Source organism: Lutjanus erythropterus, chromosome 23 (genome assembly GCF_056507025.1).
Source record: "Lutjanus erythropterus isolate fLutEry1 chromosome 23, fLutEry1.hap2, whole genome shotgun sequence".
NCBI classification, from domain to species: domain Eukaryota; kingdom Metazoa; phylum Chordata; class Actinopteri; order Lutjaniformes; family Lutjanidae; genus Lutjanus; species Lutjanus erythropterus.
The window spans coordinates 21,602,490-21,615,787 of NC_139339.1; the positions used below are offsets into that span (position 1 = coordinate 21,602,490).

General features: G+C 39.0%; 3 protein-coding genes across 4 annotated transcripts; 2 read left to right on the top strand and 1 right to left on the bottom strand.

The window, feature by feature from the left end:
• Nucleotides 1–388: 388 nt before the first annotated feature.
• Nucleotides 389–2,778, bottom strand: LOC146306147 (immunoglobulin kappa light chain-like). The gene is made up of 3 exons (XM_084712509.1): nucleotides 2,724–2,778; nucleotides 2,267–2,632; nucleotides 389–1,480 (listed from the first exon to the last, which is right to left on the bottom strand). Exons 1-3 carry the CDS (start codon nucleotides 2,752–2,754, stop codon nucleotides 1,023–1,025), a joined length of 855 nt encoding a protein of 284 aa, XP_084568635.1. The 5' UTR covers nucleotides 2,755–2,778; the 3' UTR covers nucleotides 389–1,022.
• A 1,488-nt stretch (nucleotides 2,779–4,266) lies between these two features.
• On the top strand, nucleotides 4,267–7,363 carry LOC146306148 (uncharacterized). The gene is made up of 6 exons (XM_084712720.1): nucleotides 4,267–4,379; nucleotides 4,495–4,839; nucleotides 4,930–4,971; nucleotides 5,080–5,190; nucleotides 5,316–5,350; nucleotides 7,232–7,363. The coding sequence occupies exons 1-6, from the start codon at nucleotides 4,334–4,336 to the stop codon at nucleotides 7,352–7,354; spliced, it is 702 nt and encodes a 233-aa protein (XP_084568846.1). The 5' UTR covers nucleotides 4,267–4,333; the 3' UTR covers nucleotides 7,355–7,363.
• Nucleotides 7,364–9,410: 2,047 nt separating this feature from the next.
• LOC146306149 (uncharacterized) lies at nucleotides 9,411–11,750 on the top strand. 2 transcript variants are annotated; one of them, XM_084712718.1, is made up of 6 exons: nucleotides 9,411–9,523; nucleotides 9,639–9,983; nucleotides 10,074–10,115; nucleotides 10,224–10,334; nucleotides 10,460–10,494; nucleotides 11,523–11,750. In XM_084712718.1, exons 1-6 carry the CDS (start codon nucleotides 9,478–9,480, stop codon nucleotides 11,643–11,645), a joined length of 702 nt encoding a protein of 233 aa, XP_084568844.1. In that variant the 5' UTR covers nucleotides 9,411–9,477; the 3' UTR covers nucleotides 11,646–11,750. The 2 variants fall into 2 exon arrangements, with proteins under 2 accessions (XP_084568844.1, XP_084568845.1); XM_084712719.1 differs by having other exon boundaries at nucleotides 10,463–10,494.
• Nucleotides 11,751–13,298: the final 1,548 nt, after the last annotated feature.

The window sequence follows — 13,298 nt, forward strand, 5'->3', positions numbered from 1 at the left end:
CAGCAATCTTGTGGTCGCCAGTGAAAAAGAACTTTCTATATATTGGCGACCAAATCATGGCCAAATGTGCCTTTAAGACTAGTAGGTGGTTTCAGGCAGGATTTCTATATTTTGCTGCAAAGGGACCTTCACCTCTAAGACCTGCAGTGCATCACAGGAGCCTATTTTTGTCATCAAACTGTAAGTTCAGAATCAAAAGTTCATTGATGTGCCACAACATAGTGCTTTGTGTTTAACCGCACACAGCTTGTTAGCAGAAATAACTGGTGTCATGTGCGCTGTAAAAACAAACTATTTGTTTCCACTTAAAAAAAAGTAAGTGCCTGGGCTGCCGTAAAATTTATTTGAAAAGAGAGGTTGAGGTAATTTTCCAGTGATTCAAAACAAATGAACTTTTTCTAGTTAAATCATTTTATATAATATTAATTCACTTGTACTTGAGAAAACATGTTCAATAAGCTTAAGGTAATAAGTCGAACCAACACTGACGTCACTCTGACACCCATTAGAAACAAATGTGATTATCTCTTACATTTTTTCAGTTTGAAAAGTCAGTTCTTCATTTCAAATTTTCAGGGGTTAGGAACATAATACAATACTAACCTTCATCATGGTTCACAGTGTTTTCATTATTGTGAAAAAAGCAGCCATGACTTATGTTGAAGTGTCATCATTATATGTTTGTATGTCAAGTTAGAAGAACTCATGTTCATAGGATTTTTTTACAGTGTAGTGCTGCTGTAGTTGGAAAGTTAATGGGTTGATTAGACAACTTTAAAAGTTAAATTGTTTTGTTGTTGTTCATACTTTCATTGTATGCTCTACTTTTATCTCCACCTAATTATTCATCCTCTACAAAATACTGACTTTGCATGGGAAGAACAAACAATAGCTTTTTCAAACTGACTTTTATTAATAAGTGTAATAAGGCTTAACAACAAAATTTATTTGGGATCATATATATAGTAATTTAACTGAAAGAGAGATTCTGATTCAAGTGAACATTTTGAGCTCAAACTGCATTAAGGGTTTTTCCTGGTCTTCCTGATGTAAACCAAGAAACAAATGACCACAAAGAAGAGGAGAATCCCGGCTCTAATGATGGAGAGCCAGAATAAGATTCTCATCTGTGCCATTTGGTCTTCAGCGTCAGTTTTGACCAGCAGCTCGCTTCCGGTACCGAACAGGATCCTCCCACAGGAGGCCACAGCGCAGTAGTAGGTTCCAGCGTCAGACGAGGTCAGGTTCGTCTTCTGCAGATGGTAGACACAGCTCTGCGAGGAAGACCCCGGTGTGGAGACACGTCTCCACCCGTTCCTGTGTGCGTGAAAGGTTTTATGGTGAAACCCATGTCTGAACCAGTGAACGGTGTACTCTTCATCACAGGTCCCAGTGTGGACTGTACAGTTGAAAGTCACAGAGCCTCCTGGGTGGACGGTCTCACATGCTGGCCCCTGGACTACTTCCTTAAAGCTGGCTCCTACAAATCCATAGGGACAATGGTCAGAGAATCTGCTGTAAGTCTGTGTAAAGCAACAATAAATTTGTGTTCAGAGTTTGTAACACCACGGAAACATGTTATTAATGATCCAGCCAAATTTAAATGAAATATATGACAACTGAATGTGATAACCATTAAGCACAGTATGTTTCAAATTGACATGTTTATTAGTGAGTTCTTACGCCTGAATCCATCAGATAAATTATCTGTGAGGTACCCACAGACTCCCGAGGTATACTTTTTGTCATATCTCACAGGTGCTTTATTCTATCATTCCAATTTTTCATGACTCACAGTGGGTTTTTTGTAAGGGGTACCAAGGGACTGCAGTCAAAAGCACCCAAACCCTATGCTGATACATATGACACAGATTTCCTCATGTGCTCTGCTATTATATTTATGGGACCCAGTCGTTCTATTAAATATCATCGCTGTCAGGCAGAAACCTTGTATATACAAAACGTTTCAGGCAAAGAAAAAACCGATTACAGTAATCAGTGAAAGTTTATAGCTATTTTTAATACTTTTCAAAAGTAACGTGTTTGTAAAACCCACAGTCAGACATTAAGGTTGGCCAATAGCATTTAAGAAAAAAATAAATACATATGGAGCTATGAGTTTTTTGGACGAGGGATAACATTATAAACAGTATAATTTTTAGTTTTGACTATACAAAAAGTAACACTGACAAATTGTGAATACTTTGGCGAAAGAAAAAAAGAAGAATATTTGGAATGCAAGTCTCTATAACAAAAAGCACAATACCTTCTACACTTAGAAAGACCCCCTCTCCGAATTCCACCACGTTGGAGTGTGAGCTTCCGCAGAAGTACGAAGCTGAATCTGAGAAGCGGACGTCAGAGATGTGTAAATGATTCATCCCGTCCTCCCATTGCACAGAGAATCGAGGGTTCTTCTCCATCCAGGGGAAGACTTTGGATGGTTTATCATACTTGTAAATACTGGACAGGAGCTCAGGTCCACCTCCTAAGGTTTGTCGGTACCAGGAGAAGTGCATCGCCACTTGGCTGTCATAGAAGCAACGTAAAGTCACACTGTCCCCAACACTGGCAGATATAACCCCAGTGTCCTGTTTGACTGCTGACATCTGGATCACAGCTGCCATTTGAACTAGGTCAAGAAGACATAATGTTATAGCAACATAAGCAGATATTTATTTAATAAATCATACGCTGAATGTTTATCAAATCAAGAGACTTACACACTCCAAAGAGGATCGTGTACAGGTGCATCGTCTCAGAGATGTAAAGAGCTGAATGTTTCGAGTGAAAAAGCAGACGACAGCTTAAAAATGAGGTTACATTTGATTGGCTGGTAAGAAGGTCAAACTGTGTGACATTTTACACTTTGGCCACAGTGGTAGGTGTATCATAACAATGACACAGAACATGTAAAATGCAGGTTTTTCCACTTTGTCATTCTAAAAAAGCTGACAATTACAATTTTGACAAATACTTTAAAGGAACAGTTCAGTCCAAAGTTAAATATATATATATTCCTCTGGTCAGTAGTGCTATTTATCCTTCTATATTGTTTTGGTGTGAGTTTTGGAGATATCGGCCGTAGAGATTTCTTCCTTCTTTCAAATATAATGGGACTTAATGGCACAAGTCCTGTGTTGCTCCAAGTACCAAAAAAATACATTTGAAAAAGTCTAAACCAGTGTCTCTTTCCAAGAACCATGACCAATTTGCTCAAAATAATCCACGGACCTTGTTGTGAGCAGTTTCATGTAGGAACTACTTTCTGCACTTCTGCACTTTCTGCTTGAACTTCTTTCTTTCTAAGACAAAGAAAACTTTTTTTTTTGGTGCTTTAGACTTTTGTCTGAATGTAAAAACAGCCTTTGAGGTGACAATAAGCAAACCACCATTTAAGAACAGGATATTTTGGTAGACAGAGATCTTTAGTGCCTCCTACAGGGGACAAGTTGCAATATGTGTTGAGCAGGAGTCAGATGTGATTTTAGATGCCTGTTCTCTTATAGCCCAGCAATTCAGTTGATTAGAAAGGGAAACTGATCTTTGAAGATCAACTAAATATGCAAGAGGATGGAGACTGGCAGTGTGCACATGCACAACAGCTTCTCTGGGTCTGATATAAGGATCTATATAAGAATCTCTCTTAAAGTGATGTCATGATAGCATTTCTTCCGCCCACGTAATCAACACCTCCCTCTGTCACTTTGAGGACTGAGACAACACAGAGAATTTCAAGCAGTGGCTTTCTAGGTACATCATGCTGACCACCGGTGCCCCTCAGGGCTATATGTTCGGCCCACTTCTCTTAACATTTATGCTGCATTCCATTTACCCTGGATGCTGAAATTTGGAGCTGGAAAGGATGTCAAACACATCCATGAAAACCTGTGATGTGCTTGACAAGAATGTAATACATGGTATTTTCTACATACAACTACCATAGCAACATAGGTGCCATGTGATTTTTATTCTATCTAGTTAAGTATTTATAATGCATCTGTTTTTGTTTTACTTGCTTATTTGGTACAACAAACTTGTATGTGCTTTATGCATGTCTCAGCTGCCGTATCAGACTGTTAATGATAATTAACATGTGTGGTGATAATGTGAGGATGTGTTCCATGATGGCTCGATAAAACAAGAGTGGCAGAGGAACTGATACATCAGAAATTCTTTGAGACACATCTTTGTCTTAAATGCCGTCAGATACAGATATTCAGAGAGGACAGATTTCAGCTTCCTTGATTTAACTCTTCAATACCCCGCCCCCTTCCAACGAAAGCCCCTTTACAATTATAAGTGCCCTAGATGTGACACAGTTAGACGCACAATGATGATCTTCGCCTTGATAACAGCTTTCCTTCTCTGCAGCCTCAGTAAGTAGAGCCACTGAATTATTCTGAGGAGCAAATACAATTCAAAGTTTTTCATATTTGTGTTGGTTTATCAGCTGAAGAGTAAATCTCTTGTTGTCTCTGCTGTGTGTTTCAGGCTGGATCTCTGTCTCAGGTTCTGAGTCTCAGACTGTGGACGTTCAGTCTGGTCAAGAAGTCACACTGATGTGCTCCAACATGTCCAGTAGTCCAACGCAGGCAGAGTGGTTCAGAATGATCAACAGAACCAAGCCCCACTGTATCGCCTCTATGTACGGCTCTGATGGTGAAGCTTCATTCTGTGATGGATTTCAAAGAGGAAAGTTTGAAATGAGCTCCAACATGTCCACCATCTTTCTTAAAATCAAGCCAGTGGATTTATCAGACTCTGGACTGTATTTCTGTGGATGTTACATAAAGGGACACACTGTCATTTCCACCGCAACACTTTTAAATGTTCAAGGTAAGATTCAAGCCTCTTTGAAAATATTATTTTCCCATCATATTTACACTGTATCTCAAACATTATTTCATTCCCATCTCTGATTCAAAGGTGATGGTGAATCTGATGATGAAGTGGATCATAGCTCTCAGAGTAAGGTTCTCCTGTCCTCTCTTAAGATTATTTTTGTTTTTCAAGTTACCATAGAGCCATAAAGCCACACGATTAAAAGGCAGTGTGTAATTCTACCTTCTTTTGTAGAGGAGCCTGATGAAATGACAAACCTAATCACTGTGATCCTGGGTGGTGTGACTGTTTTCCTCACTATAGTCATCATTGTTCTGGCTGTTAAAATCAGGAAACTTCAGACAGGTACAACAAATGTATAATTTGTGGTATATAATCTTATAAACTGTGTGAACATGATGGACAAATCCAAACTAAATTGTTTGATCAGTAATAATGAACTAATCAGATTTTTGTCTTCTGCCATTTAGCAGTGAATGAAGGAGTGCAGCCAGAAAGAAACAAGGTGAGTCCATCAATCACTTATATAAACTGTGTTTTGATTTTAATTCAGTATTTAAATGCATAATGAGCCTGTTAAAGATCTTTCTGCCAACCTATGTTACGTTTGTATATGACAGTGTAATTCCTATTTTATGAAGAAAATATTTTCCAGCTTTCCCACTTTAGTCCTCCGGCAGCTCCGCTTCAACTCTCAGTGATTTAAATGCTCCATAAGGACAGCTAGCTTTAGCTTACTTGTTGCTAAAGTAGCTAACTGTTACTGTTAGCTGTCTTTATCAGCCATTACCAGTTTCCTTGTGTAAAGATAGTTTATTGTTGTTGCCTTTAGCTGTGATGCTGCCCTGAGGTGCTGGGAGCCAGACACAGCAAGAAACCCACCTCAGAACTGTTGCCTGGTCCCTTTCATCAAACTGGCCTCTGTTAGTCTTGAAGGCTGTTTTAGTCTGAGTCCGACTTTGTTCCCTGGCAGCTCTCAGTCAGGGAAGAGTCAGTTAATATGACCGCTCTCCCAGCATCACATCCATGGACTGCTTTAGCTGCAGGGTGGGGTGATGGAACAAAGCAGCACTATTGGTGATTATAAATGCCAATCAATGTCTGTGACAAGCCATAAGCAATGTGCATTCTGCTAGTCATTTTATGGGAGCTTTAATACTACAGTCCCGGCTTGCATGAGGAATGGTAATTTTGGTTAAATTTAGGCAACAAAATCATTTTAGGTTCATGTTAAGAAAGTTAAATATTACTTTAAAAAGAATCTCATGTATTCAGTCACTGTTGACCTGCAGTCACTATGACTGGACAGTATATTGCAAGATTGCGAATTTTGCCAGAAAAAAATGAAATACATTACTGATACGCTGAGTATCAACAATTTTCCAACTTGCCAGGAACATTTCCTCATTATGTTCACACGAAACATCTTATGGTCTGCATTATGTTTACCTCGGAACATATTAGCTGTTAAAAAATTTGTTGTATATAAACGTTGGTGCCTCACAGCAAGAAGGTCCTGAGTTCGAATCCCCCAGCTGATTGGGGCAGGGCCTTTCTGTGTGGAGTTTGCATGTTCTCCCTGTGTCTGCGTGGGTTCTCCCTATGTTCTCTGGCTTCCTCCCACAGTCCAAAGACATGCATGCTAGGTTAATTGGTGACTCTAAATTACCCATAGGTGTGAATGTGAGTGTGAGTGGTTGTCTGTCTCTATGTGTCAACCCTGCGATGAACTGGTGACTTGTCCAGGGTGAACCCTGCCTCTCTTCCAGTGTCAGCTGGGATAGGCTCCAGCCCCCCGCGACCCTTCTGGAATAAGAGGTTGCAGAAAATAAATGAATGAATAAACATTGGCCTAATTTCAAGGAAATAGGGTGGTTGTCCCATCTGTTGCTGGTCACATCAAAAAGCAAAAATAATTGCTCGATGATTAATTTAGCCTTTTTAAATTATAATTCTAGCAAAAATCTTCAGTCTTTAAAATGACAGATGAGGTTTACTAACTTGTCGTAGCAAAATTTGTGGTTTTGTTAACGACTGGCTCACTAAGAATGTGAGCAAACACTAGTTGTGGCCATACTTTGTCCCTCTTCCCAAAATTTAGATTTTCTTCTATGTGAAACATGAAAATTCTCTGAAAGAGTTCAGTACAGTTTAAGTAATTAAACAGTTTCTTTTCAAAGCTTTTCATTTAATGTTTGCATCACAGCCAGGACTTGATTAAAAGTCACGTTTTAGCATTTCAATTGGACTTAAACTATGGTTAAAACTCATCTTCCCTTTGTGGTTTGACTCACAAATCATCTAGTTTTACGTATTAGGTTTTCTGTATATGAATTTTTGGCAAATGTATGTCACAGTATGTGACTTTAAATGCTCTGATTTACAGAATCTGGACTCAGACGACCTGAACTACGTAGCTCTAAATTTCCAGGCCAGACAAAAAAGAAAGCGCACGCCTGCACCTGCGCGAGAGCTGGAGCCAAATGTTGTATATGCTGCCACCAGATGAACTCAGGAAGCAACTGGAACTGCAGCTCAGAGCGGAGCTGATGCTTTATCATGATAATAATCTGCTTTTGTGCTTTTGTGTGTGGGTGGATGGAGACAAAAAATAAAGTTTGAAAGTTTATCTATTTTATGGCTCTGTTTCTTTTTGTAGCATTGTGTCTGTTTTATCCTGTCTGAGAGGACAGAGAGCATGTTTAATGAGTGATGGAGGCCGAGTCAGAAAGGACATTAATGGCTGTCAAATTTGTGCAAGGTGAAATAGTTTGTCAGTTTAAGAGAGGTGTGAGATTCATACCACAAGTTAAACAGGAAGAGACAGCACAGTGTGGTCTGAGAACAACTGAGGTGAAAATCACGAGGCCTCTGAGGTCAAATGGAAAGTATAAGAGGAGGCAATGAAAAAAAATAGACAAAAATAAACTAGACCCTGTATTTAAAGTTTTAAAGGAAATTGTTTAGAATAAAATAACAGTATAATAAAGCAGCCCATTGTCATGACAAACTGTGTTATAAGTTACTAACGCAGCTAGATGACTGAGAAAAAAATGAAGTGATATTTTCAAGTACTAAAGCAAAACCCCAAACGAGCCCACGAGGCTGAAAAGAAAGAAAAGACAAAAGGATATGTGGTGCCAAATGAAGTTAACACTAAGAACAAAACAACAGGAAACATTTTTAAACGTAACACTAAGTGGGAAAAAGATTTCTCTTTGCTACTTTGCTAACTTTCAGTGTTAAACAGTGGCTCTGTGTGTGTGTGTGTGTGTGTGTGTGTGTGTGTGTGTGTGTGTGTGTGTGTGTGTGTGTGTGTGGGTGTGTGTGTGTGTGTGTCTGTGTGAGAGTTGTACAAAATTTTGTGTAAAGGTTGCCAAAGGACAGCTGATTAATTGTTCGTGTCTACTGGAAAAAGAGGGCGTGGCAGTGGCCTATAAGAAAAAAGTGCATAACCTCTAAATGGATTTCTGTAACATGACCAAACTCATTAATCGTTTTTCATAGAGTCTTGGTGGAGGCAGCATTGCAATCAGCAGAGTTCTTTTTTCATTATAAACAAATGCCCCGCCTCCTATATTTTAGCCACACCCCTTTACAACTGTTTCTCATAGACTCTTGCAGGTGGCATCATTAGTCTCAGCAGAGAGTTCTAATTACAGTGGTGCCATTTAGCCCCACTGCCCATACTTTAGACATGCCCCTTTCATAAGACACTAACTGTTTGTTTTAGGCACTTGTGGGAGTCATCATTGGATTAAACCAAGATAATTTTTCACTGGTCACAGTTTGCCTCACCTCCTACACTTTGACCATGCCCCCTTTCATAACATAACTTTTTTCTTAAGTCCTCCGGTTGCTCCGCTTCAACTCTCAGTGATTTAATTACACCCTGAGGACAGATGGTTTAAGCTTACCTGTTGCTAAAGTAGCTAACCATTACTGTTACTGTTACATAACTACCATTAACAACAGAACCAGGCTCAGTAGCCTCCCAGTGAATATGGAAAGGGCACCAGGAAGAACACAACCTCTGCCACCAACAGGGAATACAGTTTCATGGTCATTTGCAGAGTTTCTTTATGTAAAGATAGTTTAACTTGTTGCTAAAGTAAATTAGCTAACCTTTGACTGCTTTTAGCTGTGACTCGTCTCTGGGGTGTGGGAGTCAAACACAGCAAGAAACCCACCTCAGCACTGTTGTGTTGCATCCATGGATTGCTTTAGCTGCACTAGTGGGGTGGTGTAACAAACAGCACTATTGTTGACTGTAAACACCAGTCAACATCTGTTACAAGCCCATGAGCAATATGCACTCTTCTAGCCATTTTATGAGAGCTTTAATACCACAGTTCAGGTCCACTTTGGGAAGTATAATTTTGGTTACAATTAGGCAACAAAAGCACTTTAGTTAAGGTTAAGGAAAGTTAAATATTAATGTAGGAATGGCAGAGGAATTGTTACATCAGAAATTCTTGGAGGCATATCTTTGTCTTAAATGCCGTCAGATACAGATATTCAGAGAGGACAGATTTCAACTTCCTTGATTTAACTCTTCAATACCCCGCCCCCTTCCAACGAAAGCCCCTTTACAATTATAAGTGCCCTAGATGTGACACAGTTAGACGCACAATGATGATCTTCGCCTTGATAACAGCTTTCCTTCTCTGCAGCCTCAGTAAGTAGAGCCACTGAATTATTCTGAGGAGCAAATACAATTCAAAGCTTTTCATATTTGTGTTGGTTTATCAGCTGAAGAGTAAATCTCTTGTTGTCTCTGCTGTGTGTTTCAGGCTGGATCTCTGTCTCAGGTTCTGAGTCTCAGACTGTGGATGTTCAGCCTGGTCAAGAAGTCACACTGATGTGCTCCAACATGTCCAGTATTCCAACGCAGGTCGACTGGTTCAGAATGATCAACAGAACCAAGCCCCACTGTATCGCCTCTATGTACGGCTCTGATGGTGAAGCTTCATTCTGTGATGGATTTCAAAGAGGAAAGTTTGAAATGAGCTTCAACACGTCCACCATCTTTCTTAAAATCAAGCCAGTGGATTTATCAGACTCTGGACTGTATTTCTGTGGATGTTACATAAAGGCACACACTGTCATTGTCAACGCAACACTTTTAAATGTTCAAGGTAAGATTCAAGCCTCTTTGAAAATATTCTTTTCCCATCATATTTACACTGTATCTCAAACATTATTTCATTCCCATCTCTGATTCAAAGGTGATGGTGAATCTGATGATGAAGTGGATCATAGCTCTCAGAGTAAGGTTCTCCTGTCCTCTCTTAAGATTTTTTTTGTTTTTCAAGTTACCATAGAGCCATAAAGCCACACGATTAAAAGACAGTGTGTAATTCTACCTTCTTTTGTAGAGGAGCCTGATGAAATGACAAACCTAATCACTGTGATCCTGGGTGGTGTGACTGTTTTCCTCACTATAGTCATCATTGTTCTGGCTGTTAAAATCAGGAAACTTCAGACAGGTACAACAAATGTATAATTTGTGGTATATAATCTTATAAACTGTGTGAACATGATGGACAAATCCAAACTAAATTGTTTGATCAGTAATAATGAACTAATCAGATTTTTGTCTTCTGCCATTTAGCAGTGAATGAAGGAGTGCAGCCAGAAAGAAACAAGGTGAGTCCATCAATCACTTATATAAACTGTGTTTTGATTTTAATTCAGTATTTAAATGCATAATGAGCCTGTTAAAGATCTTTCTGCCAACCTATGTTACGTTTTTATATCACAGTGTAATACCTGACTGGATTATGTTCACAGACAATGGTTCTTTGAAACAATACATTTATAGGTGGCACTATTGGTGATTATAAACGCCAATCAATGTCTGTGACAAGCCATAAGCAATGTGCATTCTGCTAGTCATTTTATGGGAGCTTTAATACTACAGTCCCGGCTTGCATGAGGAATGGTAATTTTGGTTAAATTTAGGCAACAAAATCATTTTAGGTTCATGTTAAGGAAAGTTAAATATTACTTTAAAAAGAATCTCATGTATTGAGTCACTGTTGACTTTTGAATAATGCTGTAGTCACTATGACTGGACAGTATATTACAAGATTGCGAATTTTGCTAGAAAAAAATGAAACACATTACTGATACGCAGAGTATCAACAATTTTCCAACTTGCAAGGAACAACATTTCCTCATTATGTTCACACGAAACATGTTTTGGCCTGCATTATGTTAACCTCAGAACACATTAGCTGTTGAAAATTTGTTGTATATAAACGTTGGCCTGATTTCAAGGAAATAGGGTGGTTGTCCCATCTGTTGCTGGTTGCATCAAAAAGCAAAAATAATTGCTTGATGATTTATTTAGCCTTTTTTTAATTATAATTCTAGCAGCAATCTTCAGTCTTTAAAATGACAGATGAGGTTTACTTACTTGTCGTAAAATTGCATTTTGGAGCAGAATTTGTGATTTTGTTAACAACTGGCTCACTAAGAATGTGAGCAAACTGATTTTGTTTGATTAAAAGTCATGCATTTGCATTTCAATTGGACTTAAACTATGGTTAAAACTCATCTTCCCTTTGTGGTTTGACTCACAAATCATCTAGTTTTACGTATTAGGTTTTCTGTATATGTATTTTTGGCAAATGTATGTCAAAGTATGTGACTTTAAATGCTCTGATTTACAGAATCTGGACTCAGACGACCTGAACTACGTAGCTCTAAATTTCCAGGCCAGACAAAAAAGAAAGCGCACGCCTGCATCTGCGCGAGAGCTGGAGCCAAATGTTGTGTATGCTGCCACCAGATGAACTCAGGAAGCAACTGGAACTGCAGCTCAGAGCGGAGCCGATGCTTTATCATGATAATAATCTGCTTTTGTGCTTTTGTGTGTGGGTGGATGGAGACAAAAAATAAAGTTTGAAAGTTTATCTATTTTATGGCTCTGTTTCTTTTTGTAGCATTGTGTCTGTTTTATCCTGTCTGAGAGGACAGAGAGCATGTTTAATGAGTGATGGAGGCCGAGTCAGAAAGGACATTAATGGCTGTCAAATTTGTGCAAGGTGAAATAGTTTGTCAGTTTAAGAGAGGTGTGAGATTCATACCACAAGTTAAACAGGAAGAGACAGCACAGTGTGGTCTGAGAACAACTGAGGTGAAAATCACGAGGCCTCTGAGGTCAAATGGAAAGTATAAGAGGAGGCAATGAAAAAAAATAGACAAAAATAAACTAGACCCTGTATTTAAAGTTTTAAAGGAAATTGTTTAGAATAAAATAACAGTATAATAAAGCAGCCCATTGTCATGACAAACTGTGTTATGAGTTACTAACGCAGCTAGATGACTGAGAAAAAAATGAAGTGATATTTTCAAGTACTAAAACAAAACCCAAAACGAGCCCACGAGGCTGAAAAGAAAGAAAAGACAAAAGGATATGCGGTGACAAATGAAGTTAACACTAAGAAGAAAACAACAGGAAACATTTTTAAACGTAACACTAGGTGGGAAAAAGATTTCTCTTTGCTACTTTGCTAACTTTGAATGTTGAACAGTGGCTCTTGATCTGTCGCTGGTCCAGGGAGGTGTGTGTGTGTGTGTGTGTGTGTGTGTGTGTGTGTGTGTGTGAGAGAGAGAGAGTGTGTGTTTGTGAGAGTTCTACAAAATTTTGTGGAAAGGTAGCCAAAGGACACCTGATTAACTGTTTGTGTCAACTGGGAAAAGGGGGCGTGGCAGTGGGAGTGGCCTATCACAAAAAGGTGCATAACAGTTTTATGAGAGCTTTAATACCACAGTTCAAGTTCACTTTGGGAAGCATAATTTTGGTTAAATTTAGGGAAATTTAGGGAACAGAATAGTTAAGGTTAAGTTAAATATTAATGTAAGAAAAATCTCACGTATGCAGTCACTGCTGACTTTTGAATAAGGCTATAGTCTCTGTTAACATGTGTGATGATAATGTGAGGATGTGCTCCATGACAGCTCGATAAAATAAGAGTGGCAGAGGAATTGTTACATCAGAAATTCTTGGAGGAATATCTTTGTCTTAAATGGCATCGCATACAGATGTTCAGAGAGGACAGACTTGAACTTCCTTGATTTAACTCAACACCTCAATACCCCGCCCCCTTCCAACGAAAGCCCCTTTACAATTATAAGTGCCCTAGATGTGACACAGTTAGACGCACAATGATGATCTTCGCCTTGATAACAGCTTTCCTTCTCTGCAGCCTCAGTAAGTAGAGCCATTGAATTATTCTGAGAAACAAGTACAATTCAAAGCTTTTCATATTTGTGTTGGTTTATCAGCTGAAGAGTAAATCTCTTGTTGTCTCTGCTGTGTGTTTCAGGCTGGATCTCTGTCTCAGGTTCTGAGTCTCAAACTGTGGACGTTCAGCCTGGTCAAGAAGTCACACTGATGTGCTCCAACCCGTCCAGTAGTCCAACACAGGTCGACTGGTTCAGAA